Source organism: Aphis gossypii, unplaced genomic scaffold (genome assembly GCF_020184175.1).
Source record: "Aphis gossypii isolate Hap1 unplaced genomic scaffold, ASM2018417v2 Contig00887, whole genome shotgun sequence".
Lineage (NCBI taxonomy): Eukaryota > Metazoa > Arthropoda > Insecta > Hemiptera > Aphididae > Aphis > Aphis gossypii.
The window spans coordinates 1-22,492 of NW_026083341.1; the positions used below are offsets into that span (position 1 = coordinate 1).

General features: G+C 25.1%; 2 protein-coding genes across 5 annotated transcripts; both read right to left on the bottom strand.

Annotated features, from left to right (window-relative positions):
• Window positions 1–8,218: 8,218 nt before the first annotated feature.
• LOC126548832 (U6 snRNA-associated Sm-like protein LSm2) lies at window positions 8,219–11,243 on the bottom strand. 4 transcript variants are annotated; one of them, XM_050210419.1, is made up of 6 exons: window positions 10,556–11,243; window positions 10,356–10,437; window positions 10,231–10,290; window positions 8,881–8,948; window positions 8,708–8,798; window positions 8,219–8,647 (listed from the first exon to the last, which is right to left on the bottom strand). In XM_050210419.1, exons 2-6 carry the CDS (start codon window positions 10,356–10,358, stop codon window positions 8,528–8,530), a joined length of 342 nt encoding a protein of 113 aa, XP_050066376.1. In that variant the 5' UTR covers window positions 10,359–10,437; window positions 10,556–11,243; the 3' UTR covers window positions 8,219–8,527. The 4 variants fall into 4 exon arrangements, with proteins under 4 accessions (XP_050066376.1, XP_050066377.1, XP_050066378.1 ...); XM_050210420.1 differs by lacking the exon at window positions 10,556–11,243 and having other exon boundaries at window positions 8,738–8,798; window positions 10,356–10,530; XM_050210421.1 differs by lacking the exon at window positions 10,556–11,243 and having other exon boundaries at window positions 10,361–10,522.
• Window positions 11,244–16,096: 4,853 nt separating this feature from the next.
• LOC126555502 (uncharacterized) lies at window positions 16,097–19,209 on the bottom strand. The gene is made up of 9 exons (XM_050210417.1): window positions 19,143–19,209; window positions 18,945–19,080; window positions 18,694–18,865; window positions 18,370–18,633; window positions 18,160–18,293; window positions 17,755–17,909; window positions 16,692–16,876; window positions 16,454–16,616; window positions 16,097–16,381 (listed from the first exon to the last, which is right to left on the bottom strand). The coding sequence occupies exons 2-9, from the start codon at window positions 18,995–18,997 to the stop codon at window positions 16,134–16,136; spliced, it is 1,374 nt and encodes a 457-aa protein (XP_050066374.1). The 5' UTR covers window positions 18,998–19,080; window positions 19,143–19,209; the 3' UTR covers window positions 16,097–16,133.
• Window positions 19,210–22,492: the final 3,283 nt, after the last annotated feature.

Sequence of the window (22,492 nt, forward strand, 5' to 3'; positions counted from 1 at the left end):
TTCATTTATAAATAGTGAATCGTTATTATTCCATGTACTTAATGCTGTTTCTTTGCAAACTTTTCCTCCAATAGTAATTAAAAGTTTCCAAAGTTCATCGTACATTACATGTATCAAAGGTTCTTGACGCTGAAATGTCAATGTGAACTGTTGTAACATTTTTGCGCTATTTACAACAAAAATAATTTCCGGTTTTAATTCGACTAGTTTTATAAATGAAGATATTTTTAAAAATTTTGGAGTTCTTAAGATTTCATTTCTATGTTTGGGTACAAATATTTTAAAGTAATGCATTAATGCTTCCCATTGTTCTAATATTCTTTCAGCTGCTGCACCTAATGTAAGCCAACGCGAAGAACAGTGTTTTATAAATCGGTGGGCTGGAATTCCTTTTTCAGTCTGAATGACTGAATAATCTTCCCATCGCTTGGGCCACCCTTTAAAAAAATAATAAACAAGTATAACAAATTCTGATACATCGGATCCATAACTGTCAAGACCTTTAAGAAAAGCATTGTGTACTATATGGATATTGCATGAACCAATATCAATTAGTTCATGACCTCTAATAGATTTTATTCCTTCATTTACAAGTCGAAACACTTTTTTATTAACGTTTGGTCCATCTGAGCCTAACATTAGTAACTTTTCTTTGGGAAGGTCTGCATTGTCTAATGCCAACATCAAATATTCTTCAATCTTTACCGCTGTGGCAGAAGCAATAAAAAAAGTTTCTAAATGGCTTACAACAATCTCTTTCTTTGTGTTACACCAATAATGTACTGCAACTTGTAACTCTTTTTTACTTTCAGAGTTGGTGGTTTCATCGTACATAAGCGTATAGTATGTTGAATGGTTTTGAATTCCATCTAAAACAATCTGTCTGAAATGAGGACCTAAAGCATCAGTAATTAGGTAAGACATCTTTGAGCGACTTAGACTAAATTTATCAGGAACTGCATTTGGAAACATAGCTTTAAATAATTCTACTAGTCCATCACATGAACTGCCTGACATATTGCACAATACACTCTTCATGGTCCACATAAGTTCAGCTTTAGAAGCATCTGCTTGCTTACAGTATACACTAAGTTCCAGATTACCAGAACTAGAAGGCATGACAGTTGTTGACTCATTAAATTCTGTCGTTGTAGCGCTTGATGATTTTGACACTAGACTAAGGTGTAACTGTTTTAAATTCAACTTACTTTTACAATTATCTTTGTGTTTGTCAGTTATAGAGTGCTGCAAGAGGGCTTGATATCCTTTTTTTTCACATTGGATATTGTTCGAACAAACAATACAAAATATTTGTGTTTTGTCGACTTCCTTAGCAATAGCCCATTCTGATATCTTGTAACCAAGACTATCAGTTTTTTCAAACCACACTTTATTCACAGTACACTTTCCCATTTTACTGGAGATTTTAGTTTTATAACCTTTGAGTTCAAATTACAACTTACAAGTGAAAGTTAAACACTGAACCAGTAAACCGTAATAAAATAAAACGTATGTTATGCTAGGCTAACTATACAAAAAATAGTGATAATAGATAATAACAAATATGACTATTATATTAATTAATAATATTACAATCATATTCATAGTATATTAATTTAATATTCTATTATTAGTTTTGTTCTGCTATCTATGGTTCATGCACAATCTTATTTCCAGTGCTAACAACATACAAATAAAATTTAGGCATGTTAACAGAATATATGATATGATATTTTCAAAACAATTTTTATGATTTTTTTGTATTCAACTTTGTTAATTTGAATATCTAGATTAAAAAAAAATATATCTCCTATTGTTACACAAAATAGTGACAATAAGTGACTATTTTTATGAAAAAGCAAAAAAAGTGACAAAAGGTGACAGTATTTCAAAAAAGTGATAAAAGTGACAAAAAGTGACTTGGTAGCAGCCCTGAATCGTGCTCTAAAAATATGTCTTCACAGTCCCAGTTCTTATCTTCAATTATCAAGTCTAATTTACTCTTCATGTTTTTAATTTTTTCTTCACGCAATGATTCATTTGAAATAAGATCTTTAAAGTCGCAAATTTCAAGTACTGGTTTTTGGACTGTAAAGTATGTATGTAAATATTATATAAAGCACTTATTAAGTATAGGTTATAATATATACCTATTTAAATGATTTACCTTCATCAATTGTACAGTTACCACTTTTAGGTGGTTTTATTAGAGAAGATACAGTCAACATTCTATATAATTGTAAAAATGTTGGCGTAGACAGGTGGTCGTTAGGACCAGAAACTTAACGTATTATACCAAAAAATCTCTTTAGACAATTATATGTTAGTAGATGGTCAATCTTTAAAATTAAATATTTCATACTTCCAGTTTATTCTGATTCATTTTAGCAGTTAATACAAATGAAAAATTACAATTGTCCAACAGATTTTTGAAAGTTCGATGCTAGATTTAATTGTTACTCTCAATCTATCAGTTGTTTGCTGAGCTAAAAATTCATTTGAAGATATGAGTTCATCTATAACTTTTGACTCCCAAGAATCTAACCATTTCATTGCATTTTCAACAATCTAAGTACATTATTTCAAAATTGGGCATGAATTAATTAATGAAGTAGTATTCTTAACATTTAGGTAAAAATATTTCCACAAAGTTTTGTTAACACAATATATAAAAACATTACTTTAACATTACCCTATTTTTATATTATTATAGTTTTGAACGATAAACCACAAAAGCATCATGCAACATAAATATTTGAACATAAGACACAAAACAGCTATATCTAATGTCAAGTACCAACAAACAAATATTTGTTAAACATAAAGAAAAACCTCAAAATCATAAGAATTTTTTCTAATTCCTTCTGCAGGAAATTTACGATTTAACGCATCAAATAAATTATTTATAAACAAGGTAAATTGTTCTGTTTTTTCAAAATGTATAAGATTTTTTTCATTTCTATTCCTATAAAATTGCATACCTACAGCCATTGAATTACTGAAAAGCTAACATCATAAGTATTGAAATTAGTTGATGATTTTTAATATCACTGTTATTTAAAACATTTCTAAATTATATATCAGATTTATCTGAGTTGCAAACTTAACTTTCATTTTTGATAAATTAGTTAAGTATATATGATTCCTAGTAATTTTTGGACATACTTTCCCTAGTTTATTTTCATCAAGCCCGAACACTTCAGAAAAATGTTCCCATTTTACTAATGATTTGGAAGGATCCAACTTCATTTATAACACATAATGTAAGTATATAAAAAACATTTTTATGTATTTATATTACCTTTAAAAATTTTTTTTCGTATCAGCGATTACATATCATCTTAATGAGGTGAGGTGTATCACTAAAAACAAAAACTTTTCTAGTTTCATCAAATGGATTACAAAAAAAATTATTTGTGTTCCCTATCTTTCTTGAAATGCCTAAGTTATTCCACATGGTCCTATTTGTACTGGCCCCGTCAGTAGTTAGTCCCAAAAACTGTGCTCCTGCATCCTCTAATAACATTATTGCTTTCACTACTAATTTGGTCAAATCCATTCCTTAAAATTGTTTAAATTTTTGTATATTAAATCTGCATTTTTCTAATCAATTATAATTTATATACCTTTTACTGGACCTTTGGAGGCAAACACTGCAATAGGTTGTGTAAAATTATTTGCAAGACTAGACCACATAAAGACCAAACCATGATCTGCTTTTTGAGTGTCTCTACTTGGAAGTTCTCCCCCAAAATCTTCCAATCCTGTATAACTCAATGTACGACTGTTGACTGATATACTTGATCTCAGATATACCTCATTTAATAGCAAAATTCCTTTTCTTTGATTGTCACTTTTACTTGACATTTTTTTCAGAAGCTTAAAGAAATTAAGGTCAAATCCACATTCATTATTAATTGCCAAAAGATACTTTCTAACAGTTTTTATACAGGGAAGTGGAAGTATGTTTTGGTTTCTTAGAAATCTATATCCACTCGGGCTTCTAAAAATTATTAATTTGTTTGATTATTTATTCATATTATATTTTGTAATAACTTACCTAATCTGTAAAATTAAGCATAATAGAATCCAGTTATCGCTATATCTTCTCTGATTCTTACATGTAACTTTAGCAGCATTAAAAATTTCATTGACTAAATTAGATTGACAGCCAGGTAAATTAGATTTCTGAAGTAATTCATTTATAATGTCGTTGATGAGACTTGGGATATTTTAGCTTTGATATTATTCAACTGCAATTTCAAATTTTTAATTGTTTTATGTGCTCTTGAGAACTTCTGGCTTACAATTTTTTTGGACTTAAGAATTTTTTTGAATTTGCTTTTTTTGCTTGATGTTAAAGGTACTCTTAAAGACTTTCCAGCTGACAATATTTTGAACTTTTTATTTATTGTGTATTTCAATCTATTACACCATACACATAATTGGTTATTTAAAACACAATGAAATTAGAAATGTTATTATTTTAAAATTAATTTATTAATGAAAATTTTAAGTGTTTCAGAATTTAATACCTGGCACGATCTTCTATCATATTTAAGTAATTTTCATGTCTCCAGTGACCATTGAATTCTATAAATTGAGAGCCAAAAGAAGTTTTTACTTTTTTGTCAGTTTTCACACCTCAACAAACTTTAAATTTTACAAGTATATTAGCATGTATTCGACATTCAATATTTCATCATAATTATTTATTTCAACCTGTGATAACTTAATTTGTTTCTCATTAAGGTAAAATATTGGCTCAGAATCTATAAATATATTTTTTATGGAAAAAGTTAAGTTAGTATCAGAAGTACACATATTTTTTTTTAACTGAAAAATTATTATGTACAATACTAGTCAATATGACAAACATTTAAATGTAGATGTAACTATTGTCTATTATTTACTTATATTAATACCTTTTAATATAACTAATCGTTTTTCCACAATTCTATTATTGTATACTTGAAATGGACTGAGAGTAAAATAAATTTGTGCTATAACAGATACATTATTAGTAGTAACATCGCAAAACCAATTCATGGGTAGTGAAATTGAACTTTCATCATTTATCAATGTATTATCTTGAATTACTACCTCAGATATTGATTTAATTACACTGTCCGATAACTGGGCATTTAAAATAAATTTATTTTTAATTTAATTTTGTTAATGTTATTAAAAATATAATTTATTCAAACCTCAATACATGCTCGTTTAGCAAGTGGTGGTTCAAACTCATTATTTAAATTAACTTTAAAATAATTATGTTCGTTCAGCATTTTAATTGTTTCATTCACCTAATAATATGTTTAAATTTGTAAAAATAAAATATTTGAATTATTAATATAATATTTATATATCTACTATTTCCTAAACTAACCTGGTTTATATCATTTACTTTGTCACTTATATTATTAATTGGTATAACTCCAGATTTTAATCGTGGCTTTTTTAAAGAAATCTAAAAAAAAGTACCTATTATCTATTCATTTTTAATTATATGTATATATATATTCATATATTTAATTATTATAAAAATGTAATTTCACATTAATTCTAATTGTATTATGTGATCATATATGATTTCAATAGGTCATACTGAGATTTGACTACTACCATTACCAGACTCCCATGTTGATGTAATATCACTAGGTTTAAAGTGGTTTGCACAAACTCTTGAATTCCTGTTTAAAGGACACCCAATAATATTTTCCCAAACACTCATCATATTTTGAGGAACACCAAATTTAGATGCAGCACTATTAGTACACCCGGTAACACAACACTTGTTGGAAACCATGTCGGAATAAAGAAAAATATATTTGCAAAGTGTACAAAATAAACTACTACTATAAATTAAAACAATGAAAATTAATGCAACACTACAAAATCAAATTATTGAGGATTGTGTTGTATTGTAATATTTATTCCAAATCCAAAATATGACAAATAATATATAATAATAATATATATTAAATTTTCATACCAAATATCCAATAATGAAAATTCACGGGTAAATGTTTAAAGATAACATTGATAATAAATAAAATTGTTTTTGGCCGCAAGAGCGCTAGCTTCTGTTCTCACACAAATCATCAACTGTTTATATTCGAGAATCTTTGGGCATCATTTCTGTTGTATAGTTTTAATGTGTAGTTTCGTAACCTGTTTATCTTAAGCCATGATGTAGTGTTAGGTAGCATTATCATATTAAAGATTCATATACTGTAAGTATTAAAAATTAAAAATGTATTGTTTAACTATAAATATTTAATATTAAATTTAAATTATTTTATTATAGCTTATTAAAAACTATCCAAAATTAAATAGGGCTCCACAGGTACATCTAAATTAAGTTCAAATATTATTATTCATTAAATCGTTACAAGTTACATTTATATTGTATTAAGTTTGTATATAAGCAATTTATTGATCCATCATTTTTTATGAGTTGTAAAATTAGTATTTTCACCGTGTTAAATATTAAAGTAATTGTAGTTTACACTAAACCTCATATATTTTTTCTTATTAATTCTTATTTTTTTTCAATAAAATATACGGAATAAAATATAATTCTTTTAAAAAATACAAAAGCTATATTAATAATTTAGGATTAAATCTACCAATTATATAATGAGTTAAAGATAAGCTAAGGAAAGAAAAAATTATAACAGTCTTATAATTTTACTCTAATAGCAACAATTTGATCTTTTAATTTTCATGTAATAAATAACAATAATACTACAACATTTTTAAAAATTTATAATATGCAATTTATAACTTAATAAGGTTGTTGGAAGTAAAACTTATCAATTGAACTATATTTTTGTTTTGATCAATAAAAATGAATATCGTATTATTTAAGTATATGTTTATACATTTATCTTGGTAGAATATAAATTAAACATTATTGAATTTTGTTTCATACAGTAATTATAAAAAATATCATAAATACATAACTACAATAGTTAATTTAAGCTTATTTTGTTTTTCCAGATATAAGGTTTATCACTTGAAGGAGATTATTATAATATCGCAAATCTTACACGTTACACACATTGTTTATACACTATGAATGAATAATTTAGGAAAATATATGAAGATTAGAATTACATACCAGAGTTTTTATTTCAATAATTGTCATATATTATTAAATAAAAATGTTATTCTATGAAGTTTTTGATAATAAATTATTTAAAATCAATAAAAATCTGAAAAAAATATAACTGAACATTCTAAATTTATAATTTAATACTTTTCTACTTAACTAAAGTATAATCAATACACTATGATCATAGTATAAACAGTAAACTACAATTAAGATAGTTATCTAAACATATTTTTTTAGTTATAAATAAATAAATTCAAAGTTGTTAAGTTTAAAACCACTTAATAACACAATATAAAAATTAATATTTAAAATAAATAGTGTATTTCAAGTCTTAAATTTGTTCTTTTTTTTTTTTCATTAACTTGCAAATTGTTATCTTTCTCTACCCAGCAACCCCATATATTTATACTTCATATAAACTAATGCGATCAGAGAAAGTAACTGAGAATTTATACTCATAAAATATTTATGAAAAGAATATAATGTTTAAAGTAATTTCATTAAATATGTATTAACAATTGTATTATCCTAAACTCTTTAACTCTACATACAATACATACGTACATTCAATTTCAAAAATTAATGAGTTTATTACTATACAGTATACATAGTATTTGTTATAATTTTATAAACAGTAATTGGATGGACTTGCATATCCTAATACAGAAGTCAACTGGTTGATGGTTGTTGTAGTTTTTAAATTTTTTTTAGAAAATGATAAATAAAAACATTTGTTTTCTACCATAAGAAGTTTGGTAAATTTCAAAACTGACCCCATAGAAATTATTTGATGACTCTGTCCTAATTTAAAATAAGCTGAGATTAAATAATACTAGTTAACTAATCAACTGGTATTATAATTTATAATAAATCATGTAAATGTTTAAGTAATAATCAATGATGGAAAACAATATAATTTACAAAAGCCAATGTTAAATATAGTAAATTAAATTATATTTTAAATTTATATTAAATTATTTATTAATATTATTAACTTTATTTAAAAATTATTTGTATTATTAATACATATAATGTACATTGTATGTATATTATTTAAATATAATATTACAATTACAAGAATAATTAATACAATTGGCATAAGGTTAGGATTTGGTGGAAAACACATCAAGGTTTAAATCTCCATAACTAAATACATTTAAATAGAAAATACTTTTGTTAACATAAGTATTTTTAATTTATTTGTTTCAATAACACCGCCATTGTATTTTTAATCTAACTTTTTGATCACCAAATTTTTAAATGGATATAAATTTCAAATGTTTGATATTAACTGTTAATCTTAATCAATTAAGCGTTTCTAATAGAATTAAGTTAAATACAAATAAATTGAATCATTTTTAACTTCATGAATGCAAAATTCTGATAACAAATTAAATTTTAAAAATGTTATCGAATGGTAATTTCCTTCCGAGCAGCATCTTGTAACAATTGTGAATCAACAGAATTAACTGGAAGTTGTACATATCGAACAACTGAACCTCTGATGAAAGATTCTGATATATAATTCTAAAAAATATGAATAAAATTGTTTATTTTAATTTTTATCGTTTAATTACAAATAATTACCATGTATGGGTATTTTTCTGGATCACTTACACAGACTTCTATAAGTTTGATATTTAAAAATTGATCAACAGAATGCAATCTTCCAGTGACACTAATAAAAACATTTAAAATTATGAATAACTTTATTTTATACTTTTTAAAATCTTTGGTTAGAAAAAAAAGCTATTACTTACCAGATGTCATTCTTAAGTTCAACTATAATTTCATGCCCCACAAGTGTTTTAAAAAATGAGTAGAATAGCTGTGAACAAAAAAAAAACATAATTTCTTAATTTCTAACAAATATTATATTTTATAACAATCCCAACCCACAAAAGCGTAGTTATTTTACTGTGGTAATAAAAAATATTTTTAACATATCATTTAATTTTATTATACTACAGTAACATTCAAAAACTTCGATCCACTTTAGAAATCTAGAGTATGAGCATACAGTAGAAAACTATAATAAGCAAATGTACATTAATTATTCATTTAACGGAAAATCATGGTGAAAACTTTGTAGATTAAACTATTGGTATTCAACAATACACATTATCATTTTGGACATGTTGATATGTTAGCAGAATTATAATACACAAACTTATAGAAGTTCTTCATACTTAGAAATTTGGTCGGAAGAACTGAAAGTAGTAGCTCTCATGTTATTTCTCAAGTACAAAAATGTATAAAAATTTTATACTGGATTAAAGACGTTGTTAATGTTGTAATGTTAATATGTAAAACTAAAACAATCAAATTTCTAGTTTAGTAAAGAAATTGAAAGATACAACACATTTTAATGTAATATTAAATTTATTTATTTATGATACATTTAACTAATATTTCTATGGATTCAGTGACGCATCTACACACTAAAGTGCCCTAAGGGGAAAAAAATGTTTTGTCCTTAAACTAATACAAATCATACTCTTTGATATCAAAATATTACTGTGAATCTCCAAAAATATCCCAAGTCAACTGCCTCTATTGCCCATGTGAAAGTTACGCCATTGTGTTGATCACATTTTTACCAATACTGTTCCAAAATTACAGGTAAGTAATTTGTTATTGTAACAAAAATATTTTTTCTAACATATTAAATACACTAAACATAAAATATTATATCAGATAACTAATTTATATTATTAAATAATAATGTATCAAAGATGGGTAGGTATTAGGTAGGAATTGTATTTCTTTGATCGACTTAACACTGAAAAAAAATCCATACTTGAAAATATACAACTAATTATTGTTAAATACCCACCTAAATCTTCATATTAATTCAGTACTTAAAGCAAAATAAAAATTATAATTTGTAAGAAAACCTTATGCATAGGATACCCATCTATTTTCACATGTTTACAATATCTGATTGAATGCCTCTCAACAAATTCAACAACTTAATTATGAATAATGGGTAAAAAGAAAAAGTAAATATTCGGTTGCTCAATAGTAACATACATTTAAGATCCCCTTTCAGTATTTGAAACTTAATCAAAAATTGATATACACATCAAATGAACAAAAAAATTACTTACCATTTTCGAAGTCAAACGGACAATTTTATTGAAAATAACAAACTTGCAGTAGGTAGGTACCTATTTGACACAGAAATATACTTATCAAAAATAATTAGGTTTATTGAATAATATATTCTACGAACCATACAGCGAATAACGATCGAAATGAAAATCTAAGTGGATTTCGTCTGTTTGTAGTTAGTTGTTTGCATAAAGCTGAACCATCTAATGTAATTAATAAATTATAAATACCTAAATATTTATATTATATTATAATATAAATAGATAAACAGTCAATAGAAATCTGTTATCTAATATTCTAATGTAAAATATTATGCTATACCTATTACTGTTAACGTGGCCGGGTGGGAGGATGGAAAAATCTACAGTGATGTAGTTTTTTCACTTGTCATAATATATTATTAATTATTATCAGTTTCTCTCATACGACTGGGCAACTTACTGGCGTAGGTACCTATTTATTTGGCTTGCAACGGCTACAACATTAATCTCTAGTGATATTATATTAATATATATTTTGAACAAGGCTGTGAATCTAATGTATTTGCATGTTTTTTTTTTTTGCTACACTGTATAATAAAATAGATTTGGCCAAAATTTGTTTTAACTTTTATTTACCTACTTTAATCTAATATTATTAGAAAAATTAAGAAAACAAAATATTTTCATTATCGGTTAGGTAATTTACTATCTGACCGATACACCGATAAAACTGAAATGCGTATAACCATTGATTATACATAGTATAATACTATAATGTATAATAGTACTATGTATAATCAATGGTATAACTGTATAAGAAGTGTCGAAACCTATCGAAGTGAACTTCAGTTGTCCCGTGTCCGTCATATTTTAGTGCGTACTCGTTTTATCACTGCGTGGAATATTTTCGTGTGTAATAATTTCGTCTATTTCATACTTTTTTTGAATAATAATTTTTTTTCATTACAAAATATGCCAAAGGAAAAACAGTATGAAGATAAAATTATAACCTGTTTGGAATATTTGGAGTTAATAGAAAAGTTTGATTTTTGTTTGAATTTTTTTTTTTAATCCAATTGAATATTTTTGACTTGTCTATTTTCGGCATTGCATTAACAATTTTTGATTAAATTTTTGAACTATTTTTTTTTTAGTGTGATTTTTTAACTTAAGGCTTTAATTTATTGTATGAAGATAAAATGTTAACCCGTTTGAACTGTTTATAGAGTTCATAGAAATGTTTGATTTTGATTTTTTTTTTTTTTTTTAATTGAACTCAACATTTTTGACTTGTTTATTTTTAGCATTGCATTAACAATTTTTGATTAATTTTTAAAACTGTTTTTATTATTATTATTATTGTGATTTTTAAACTTAAGGATTTAATTGTCGATCTTAACTTTATATTTTACTGTTATTTATTGAATTAATACTGTATTTTTGATCCCTTCTCCATCATAAGCATAATTTAGTTTTATATTAGTATATAATTAATTTATTACTCAGTTAGTAATAAGCTTGATTTTTAAAATAAATGATTATTTCATTTCAGTATGTTACTCATGTACTTCTGTAGCAACATTAATATTCTTTCTATGCATAGGGCACACATAGTAATTTATTGCTAGAATTTTATATTTTTCTAAATAGAGCAAAAAAAAAAAAAAATCCAAAAGAAGCCTATACCACACGTAAGTATTCAAATTTAAAATTTGTTGATTTATTTTTTAAACAATTTGAATTAGTCCATATTTAATATTATAAAAAAATTTTAAAAATTGATATAAATATAAATAAATAAATATAAAATGATGTGGGGGGCGGGCGTACGCAATTCGGCTCGGTCGCGAAAAAACTACGCACGCAACTCAACCTAGATAATGATTTTCGCATGTAATTCGGAAACACCGATATAATAATATGACCTTTTTCTTTTTTTTTTTACATTTATTTTGGCTCTTCCATATTTATTAATACATTTGGTGGCTCGCGAGTCTCTTCTCGCTGGCCACCCCTAGTATAGCCACACTATTGTCTATTGTAAATACCTGCAATTATAAATAACTCTGAACATTCCTTATATTAATTAGTATCATAAGAAAAAAAATGTAATGGTTAATAAAGTTGTTATTACTGAATACATAATATTATGTTTAATGTTTATATGAGATTTTCAAAAATTAAAAAACCTTATTTCAATTCAAAATTATGTTAGAATATATTATATTTGTATTATTAATTTGCTAATAAAATACTCAATTTGGACTAATAATGGATTTTGTAAAAACAAATTATTCATTACATTTAACAAAAGAAATGGCTGTAAGAATTATAATAAATTGTAATGCCTTGGATTTTTTATTAAATTGAATATTCTGTTGCAACTTAGGTAACAAAAAGAACAGGATTAGATAACGCTATAGCTATATTTCTGAAATGATTAGGAGATTTTTAAGGAGCATTTGATTTACTGTTTAATAAGCCACAAGAAGCCATTTCAAGGGTTTTGTACTTATATATATTACATACATAGTTAGTGCAATTTTATAATGTTCTATCTTAGGAAAATTCTGTTGAAGAATCCTTTTAAGTTTTAGTGGCATTAGCTCGAAGAGGATCTGCTGTACTTAATCCCAAAATTACATGGCTACCAATTTTACAGTGTCTCTTGAATCTTCAATCACATATTCACATGGTATTATTGTTATGTTTTATACCTTATTAATTTTTATTTTTTTTTCAACAGGGGTTTTTTACTATTCAGATCATTTACAAAAAGTTTTGGATAATAGTGATCTTTATTTAGCCACTGAAATGCATTTGCTTTTGAATAGTTCAACAATAGCTCAGGATATTGTTGAACATTTCAGAAATTTTATAATGAGTGAGAGCGTATTATATTTTAAAATATGTTTTCCTTTTTAATAATACTGTTGTCTTAAATTATATCGAATCTCATGTACTAATTATAGATTTTGTAAATAATTTAATTTAAGTTTAATTGTTAAATGTCAGTATAAACAAGAGATATTTAAGTTCTTTGAAACTTTACATCATAGTGATTTACTTAGCTAGTTAGCTGTTACATTACTTATATAATTTAAAAATAAATAATGGATGAAGTAGTTCAGTAAATTACCAGGTGATTGAAGTTTAACATGAGTACAATCGATGGCACTTATAATTCTTGGAAATCGTGCTATATTGTAAAATTTCAATCTAGTTTCTTGAATACTACAATGATGGTCTAGTATTTTAATATACAACGGTCTTAAAGAAGCTATAGCTTCAGTAACTGTTCGAACAATATTATAAGCTGAAGTTTTACTAACGCCTACAAAGTCCCCAGCAGCAAGCAAAATTGTCCCTAATGCATAAAACCTAAGTTTCAATAATAATTTTGTTATAGGCAATATGGCACAGTTTCTGAAAAGTAAATTAAAACAAAATTTTAATTTATATTTTTTAATATAGAAACATAGTATGAATACCCCCCTCCAACGTTTATCCACTCTAGGGCTTTAACCACCCTAACATGTTGACGGACACTTGGAAGTACTATTTTGTTCAATAGGCATGCTTTAAAGTTTAAATTGACACATAGAATTACCATGTGATTATGTGAACCTATAAATAAAACGGAAATAATTATCAATAATAATCAATTATAATGATTTAATTAAATGCGCAATAATATACTTAATATGGGAAACTCAACTTCTTTTTTCATAAGAAACCATTGGAAATATTACTGACATAACAGTAATGCCACTTTTTGGAAGGTATTTAGAATTCTGCTATAGCAGTAATAATATTTTAAATTGTCAATATAGATACGAATAGACAATTACTACTTATGCAGTAAAATTAATCGATTGTCCGTCAACGTGTTAAGTGCTAACTAAATGTGAACAATTCCCAATTTTATAATTATAATTCTGCCTAATCTGCTCTTGCTGATGGTTAATTTACTTTAGAAATAGTTAGGTATATATATATACGAGTATATACCTTTAACAATAACTTCATATAAATATATACAATAAATTACTTACCTGTTCGTTTTTGACTTTAAATGAAATTCAATTTTAGATAAATGTTCAATAACTGTGATTTTTTAGTCTAAATCTCATAAAAAATTCATCATCATCCCACATTTCTAAACCGTCCATTCGATTTCGAAATACTTTTTTTTCGTGGTTTCGGCAAATCTTCAATATTGTATTCATCTTCATCAGATATGATATCAAAATTACAGAACATTTTTTAGTTAAAAATGATTATAAGCTTATATAACACTCGAATTTAAACTAAATCAATTTTACAGTAAAACTCTATAGGTATTAGGTACAGTTTTTAGAACATCTCTTCACAATATGATAATAATCCGATATAACCATAGATTATCCTCCAGATAAAATACTTATTCAGTAGTAAAACTGTTTGACAAGTTACCAATTACTTAACCAACAGCTTCAGGAATAACTAGACTTTGTAGAGCGGTATAAGTCAAATTATCCGATGGATAAGTTTAACTATGAGTTATCTAAAGGTAGAAAAGGTAGAACCAGCCCTTACTTGAAGATATATTTTAGTACCTATGATGTTTGAAAGATGTTTTTACGAAAACAAGGGCATTAAAATAAATATAACTTTAGTAGTACTAAGTACAAATAGGCATAAATTTACACTTATGGATTTTAATTTAAAAAGTAATTATACTATAGGACATTTTTGAACTATTGTTAATTGTTTGACAAAACTCAGGTGGTTTCACACTATCACACGGAACACTTAGGTGTATTGCTATAGCTATACTAATATAAATGCATTATTTTTAATTTATGTTTCACTTTAAATGTATATGCCACAAAGGCACAAACGCTTTTATGTGTGTCGGTCCCAGCTAAAAATCGCGCTAAAATTAGTGAAATATTGAAATTTGCACTCAAATTGCCTGCGGCTCGTGCCGCACACAACGCCCGCAACTGAAATGGCTCACTTCCCGCCCTTGCCACACAATATACTATTGGCACTGTTGTTCACATATACTAGCGTCAAAGTTATTCGATATCTCGTAGAAGTACGGTTGACATGGATAGCACTGGAGATCATGGATCTGACACAATTAATATAAAAAAAGGTTTTGTTTATTAAAAAATATTGAAACTGACGTAGAGACAATTTGAACTTATAGGAGGCCACGAATGGCCTACCGAATATAACAGGCCTGAGCGAGTCAACGATCGATGTACAATGTAAACGCGAGTTGATACCTAAACGCTCTGGCCGATGATCTGTTTGAAGGGGCGTTTTATGCTATTTTCGGAGGTCAAATCGTCGAAAAAAAATACTTCAGTAGTATTGTTTTAGTGTAAATATTACATTGATGTGATATATATTTTATCTTGATACTTTCTACCTTAGTTATTTACACATTCAGTGATCATATTTCTAATGTTAGGTACCTACCTATAATTTAATATTTAGAAAATTAGACTATTTAATTAAAATATGTCAATAAAAATATATAATTTATTCGTAAAGGGCAGTTCACATCCTTACATAATTATTTTAATGTAAACAATGTAACCGTGAGAATAAAATATATTACAAAAATAGTCATATTACAAAATCAGTAATTGCCAAATTAAATATTTTACTTCGTTATACTTTAACTTGATTAAATTTAAAATTAAAACTTTAAATTTAATTATTTTTTTGAACCATATATATTTTTATACAGATATAAATAACTTTCTATCAATTTTTAGAAACTGGAAAGAGTTTACACTTAATTTAGAATAGATTAAAAATATTTTTGTTACATTTAAAAGAATATTTTAGAACATAAAAAAAATATACATCTTTGAAATTCAACTAAACTTTTCAAATTATTCTTTCATTTAAATTAACTTTTAGTTACAATTGCATTTATTTAATATGCATTTAAACTTTTCCAAACTAAAATCTTCTTTTTTACAGTTATTATCTATTCCTATAGATTGCAACTCTAATAACCACTCATTATATGTTTTATTTAACCACGTAAAATAATTAGAATAACGATTCCACTTTTCTGTATTATTTAAATTTTTATAAATTTCCATCAATTCTAATATAGTTAACTGAAGTTCTAGGTGAGGGCCATCGAGGGAATTTTGATCTAAGTAAAAATAGTTATGTAATTTAATATTTTAAAATATAATAATAATAGAATTAACTTATTATAACTTACATATTTTTATCACTTGCAAATAAAGTACTTCAGCTTCTTGAAATTTGTTTGATGTTACGTGCAAACGAGCTAACACACTTAAAGTTTGGGCAAATGATATGTGGTTTTCACCTAATAATAATTTTTTGATTTCAAGCGCTCTAAAAAGCAATTCTTTAGATCGCTACAAACATAAATAATAGTTGCCATAAGTATAACAAAGTCAGTAATCTGAAGAGAAAAATAATTTAAACATTACCGAATAATTTTTCTGAAAAATATAAAAACGTCCTAGATAAGTATGTAAATGTGCTGTAACCAGGGTGTTCCTTATAGCTGATTTTAAATTTTTCTCTAAGAAATTTAAGTGAAATATCTCAGCTTTTCTTAACATTTCCCGCGATTCCCGTTTTATATTTTGTCTTTCAATTCTTTCAGTAAAATCTGAAACAATGTATTTTATAAAACCACAACAATATAATTAACATTTTAAAATATTCAAATAATACTACGAGTATAGTAATTAAATTATATAATAAGATTTACATAAAAAAATGTGCATATTTTCTTCCAAAATGCTAGATTATACATAAACAATTCTTTAACTGACCATTATTATACATAAATAAATCTCTCTATCTTAATCTATCAAATATACATTTTATCAAAAGATTAATCTAAAATCTAAATATAAATTTGTGTTATTACGTTAACTGCTTAATCAGTAGTCGGTTATAGAGTTAAAAGATTTTTGCTAATACTCAAAACTATACATGCAAAATTGATATAATTAATAACTATCAACACATAAATTACATAATTGATATAAATACTTTTTAAGTCTATAATCTCATTTGAATAGTATAATTATTAAATAATAAATTTTTATAATCTTTTTAATAAAACTATGACTTGTATGAACCTTGCTAGCCAGAAAACAACTGAATAAACCATTAATTTTGGTTTGAAAAATAAAATTTAAAATTATGAATTTGTTTTAATATTTTGAACAAGGGAACTTATATTATAATTATTAAGAGTTATTTCTAAAAAATTACAAATGTGTACATAAATCTAAAAGAAGCTACTAAAATGCTTAATGCTCTAAGATAGAAAATGTAATTATTAATTGTAATTATTAATAAGTTAATTAATCAATATAGTTCTAACCACTAAGTCAATATGTACATAATATCATTTACATTTAATAGATTTGATATTTCAGTTATTATTTTAAATTTATTTATCTGCAAAGGATATTACATTAATAAATAAAATATAAGCATTAAGTAAATATATAGCTTAGTAATAAAGGTACAAACCATTTAAACCAATACTATATGGATATTCATTCTCTAAACCCACCACTAGATCTTGGACCACTAATGTTTTCATCTGATAGGCTTTCACTAACAACATATTGTCATCCGGTAAGCCAATTTTGTGCATGATATTTATGGCTTGTAGTAAACACCGCCTAAAATTGTCATGGTTGTCAAAAAATTTTTTTTATTTATTGGCTCCTGTTTGTTATTACTGTGCCATATAAATATTGTATTATTCTACCCCAGGTTAGGTTAGGTTATTGACCGTCCATGTACAATGACATTTTTATATATATTGTATATTTCAATATAAAGTTTCAAAAAAAAATTGTAAACGGTTTTGTGACAAAGCAATAACAAACAAGTATTAATTTTATCATTAAAAATAATGTTTTTTCTTACATAGTATCATCAATAATAAATTTTAATAGAAAACCATTTCGAACTGCATGGCGAAGAGTTACATACTCAACCATAATCATTGCAGTGTGTAAATTATAATAACCAAATAAATTGCGTGAATAGTCTAATAAAATCTAAAATATAACACATGTTGGTTATTATTATCTATTATTGTTATATTACCATGAATTTATCACAGACAATTCTTACATAGTGGTTACGAAATAACCATGGTAATATATGTTGTTGTTGATATATAGTATAAAAATAGTGTGATTCATTCAATAACACATGATAAAGAGTGTAATCACTAATTTCTTCTTTGAATGCATTCATTTGAGTCTTCAACATACGTGCTATGTTAAGTTTGTTCAATACAGTACAAACTTTAACGCCATGACTTAGGACAATAACTTTCAAGTGTCCACTGTTCTTGTGAAGTTCAAGGATAGCTTTAGCTCCCCAAGACCAAGCCTAAATAGTTATATTCAAAATAAAAATATAAAATTAAATATCCTCAAAGAAATAACTAACCTCATCAAATTGCTGTAATTTAAAATAGTATTCGGACACAGCTACACATGCATACGCTATGCACAGTGTTTTTTCTTCAATTTGTTTAATTATGTGAATAGTGTGAAGCATATGTCTTAAAACTATTTTAGCATCTTTGAAATTATGGTAATATGATAAAACTATTAACCACCTAGAAAAAATTTGTTATTGTTAAATTTATTATAATTTCAAAGTAAATTATTTATAATAAATTCAAGCTATTCTATAACTTTGTCAGGCATTGAAGGGTTTTGAGAAGTTGTAATTTTTGGTCGTGACACATCCATTTTGTGGTAATTATTTTGTATGTGTGTGATAAGACTAGTGCACTTTCATTAAGCCAGCCAGAATCACCGAGAAAAACTCCTAAAAATCAAACAGAATTTAAACAAAATTTCAAAAAATAAAAATAAAAATAATTTACAAACCTAATTTAAGACCTCTTTCTACCTTTTCATTTATATCTAGTATTTCTGATGCTATCCAATCTTGAGCAAAATTAATGGGAAATTAAAACCCTTAATTTGTACACAAATCTAAAAAAAAAAAATTTAAATTAATTCATAATCATACAATTGAAGTTGTATAAATGGCTAATATCAATTGTTTCAATTTGGTAATATTAAAATAATACCTGAAATAAAGTAAATAGTTGATCTCGTAAGTTGGTGACTTCCACCAACTTAAAAAATAACTCTTGATTAAAAAAACTAGAAAAATTGACATTATCAATAAATTCAGTCTGAAACAAAATAGGAAATATATTAACAAGAAGTATTACATTTTGGTTCTCAAATTATATTTAATATATCATTAAAATCTATACATTAAAATAAAAATGTTCAATATTCAATTCCAAAATAAATCATATTGTTTGTTTAATTTTTCTCGTTTCACAATTACAATTATTTAGTATTTTATTTTGTTAAAATTTATTAAAAAATCTTAGTTTTATTAAAAAAAAAAAAAAAAAAAATAATGATAATAATACAATTTGAAGAAATATATTTTAATTTTCTTAAAGGATTAATAATACATTAGTTATAATTTAATAATTATAATATTTTATTTGTATTTACATGAGAAAAAAATGTTTTTTAACACAAAATGAACCTTATACAAGTAGTTAATTCAAATTTCTTTAACCCAAAATCGCCAATACTTCAAACTTTTACCCCAGTTCTTAGAATTTCCAATTGATATAAAGCAAAAATGCAAAAAATCTTGTTTAACTCAAATGTTTTTGTGAATAACCCAAGCTATTTTTTTTTATAAAATTATACAATTATAATTTATCCCTAACTTAAGTACATTTACTATTGAAAATAAGGCCATTAGTATTATTATTACAAATTAATTTAGATAAATAGTACAAATAAATAAATAGATGTATACAGTTTTCTGATAATTTATGGAATTTAGTACATTCAAATAAAAATTATAAAGAACTTAGCGTACTACTTCTATGTCAATTATAAAAAAAATTACAGTTTCTTTTATTTAAAAAAAAACTTATATCAGAGTACAATATACTTAATAAATAATAAACTTTAGCATATGATCTAAAAATAAATTACTCAACAAAAAATGTATTGGCCAGAAGTTCATGAATTATTTAGAACTTAAAACGCTTAATTCACTAAATCTTATAGAATAAAATATATATCTAAGAACTGATTCTACAACTAATATAAATAGATATTCAAATAAATTATTATTATATAGACAATGAGCTGTCTATATTTAAATTATACACCACTTATATTATTATTTATATTGTTTTAATGTGATCACTATGATGTACAAGCTACTTAGCTACAGATATATTATAAAGAATTGAGGTAGTTTATGTGTTTTTATTTATGTATAAATAGTACATACTACATACATACATTTTATAATAAATACATTCTAATTAATATATTTTACTGTTTTAGATAAAATACATATTTTTAAATTTTATCTTTGGTTTTGTAATATTTGAATTCTTGGATAACTGAGAACTACTTTGCCAGTCCCTTCAACTATGACTTGACCAAGTTTGATTTTATTTTAAGTCTATTCAACATATTTATTAAAAATTAGAGTACCTATTTTTTTTTTTTAATTATAAGAACTAAATAATTGATGATATTGTATATTAACTATTATACCTATTTAAGTTTTTTTTGCAATTTTTTATATGTTTAAACCATAGATAATAAAGAATGGATAAGCCATACCTATGCTTATAACATTAGGTGCCTCGTTCCTAGAGAGCAGATATCTTCTGTCTCATTAAGGTGCCTGTTTTCTCCTTTTTTATCACTTATTATAAATCAGTTATTGAACACAGACATAATACATAATAATTAGATAGCCGACTCTATATAGAACAATATTGTTGAGTTCTGATGACCGACATCATTTGTCACTTGGTGAATGTTTACAAATTTTTATCATTTTTTAATTGTTTTGACATCATGAATCCTATATTATAATATAATATTTCATATACAAATATTATTCAATATTCATATAATAATATAATTATTTTTTCATAAACTTAAATTATTAAAATTACAAGATATGGTATACTTGTACATTATTATACTATGATTTGTTGACGGTCATAACATAAAACATAAAACATCAGTGTTCTATGGTCATAACCAGCTAAGTTCAATTCAATTTTAGTTAACTTTGCCCAAGTTGTAAATGGCTGCCAGTATCATTGATAAGAAGACAGTCAGCTATCTAGTTATTATATAATAATATGTCTGTGTTATTGAAATACAAAATATCATGAAATAAATTCACGGATTAGATTTAAGCACTTACATTAATAAATTATTTGAGAACGTATGATAATAGTGAATGGCTTATCCATTCTTTATTATCTATGGTAACACAAGAATACTTGGCAATATTCATCATGAAAATATTATCTACTATCTACATAATATTTATCCAATTGACAATATATCTTAGGAATGTCATTAATTTAATACACTATTTAAATTTTCAAATGAATACAAAATAAAATATACAAGGATAAAAACAATTTTGACCTAACTTAGCCCTATGATAAATTTATAGGTTATATATTATAAATTGTAAAAAATTTATAAACCACAGTAAAAAAATAATATTAAACGATTCAACTACAATGATATTTTATCGATGTATAATATTTTCTTGACTATCTAACTATACTATATATTGATACTGCAACATCTCTACTTACATAAACATCCAAATACAAAACATTTTAACGATCCCACCAAATAAAATGTATTTAATAACTTTTTAAAACATACATTTATATTTAAATAATATACAAGCATACTCATCATTCATCACCAACTATAATTAGTTAGTATAGTGCAATTTATATACCTAATAAATATTTATTGTCAACTGATATATATATATATATATTATATTAGTCAATATTCCTATCTTAAATTCATATAACTTGTACCATTATATCATTATATACATATAAAGTATCATGTTTACCTAAATTATGTGTTACAATATAATGCTATACTATAAATTATAATAATTAGGTACTATAAAGAAATATGATTACTTGTTGTGAGGCGCCATGGTGTTCAATTTTGTCAATTGTTAATTGACTGTATGACAAAAAAGGGGTCGGGTTTGACATAATCAAAGCCATTTCATGACCCGATGAAACTTTATCAACCTTTATCTTCGATCTAAAATCATCCACACATAGAGTCTATAAAAATAAATCATTTTTTATACATTTGATAAAACATAATTTCATGTC

Excerpts from the sequence above, each read along its gene's own strand:
- LOC126555502 (XM_050210417.1), bottom strand. The coding sequence starts at position 18,997 with ATGTGTCACGACCAAAAATTACAACTTCTCAAAACCCTTCAATGCCTG. Across the intron at positions 18,866-18,944 it reads ACCCTTCAATGCCTGACAAA|GTGGTTAATAGTTTTATCAT; the intron begins GTTATAGAATAG and ends AATTTTTTCTAG. Across the intron at positions 17,910-18,159 it reads TTTATTATTGATGATACTAT|GCGGTGTTTACTACAAGCCA; the intron begins GTAAGAAAAAAC and ends TGACAATTTTAG.
- LOC126548832 (XM_050210419.1), bottom strand. Across the intron at positions 8,799-8,880 it reads GAACTTAAGAATGACATCTG|TGTCACTGGAAGATTGCATT; the intron begins GTAAGTAATAGC and ends TGTTTTTATTAG. Across the intron at positions 8,648-8,707 it reads CAGAAAAATACCCATACATG|AATTATATATCAGAATCTTT; the intron begins GTAATTATTTGT and ends CATATTTTTTAG.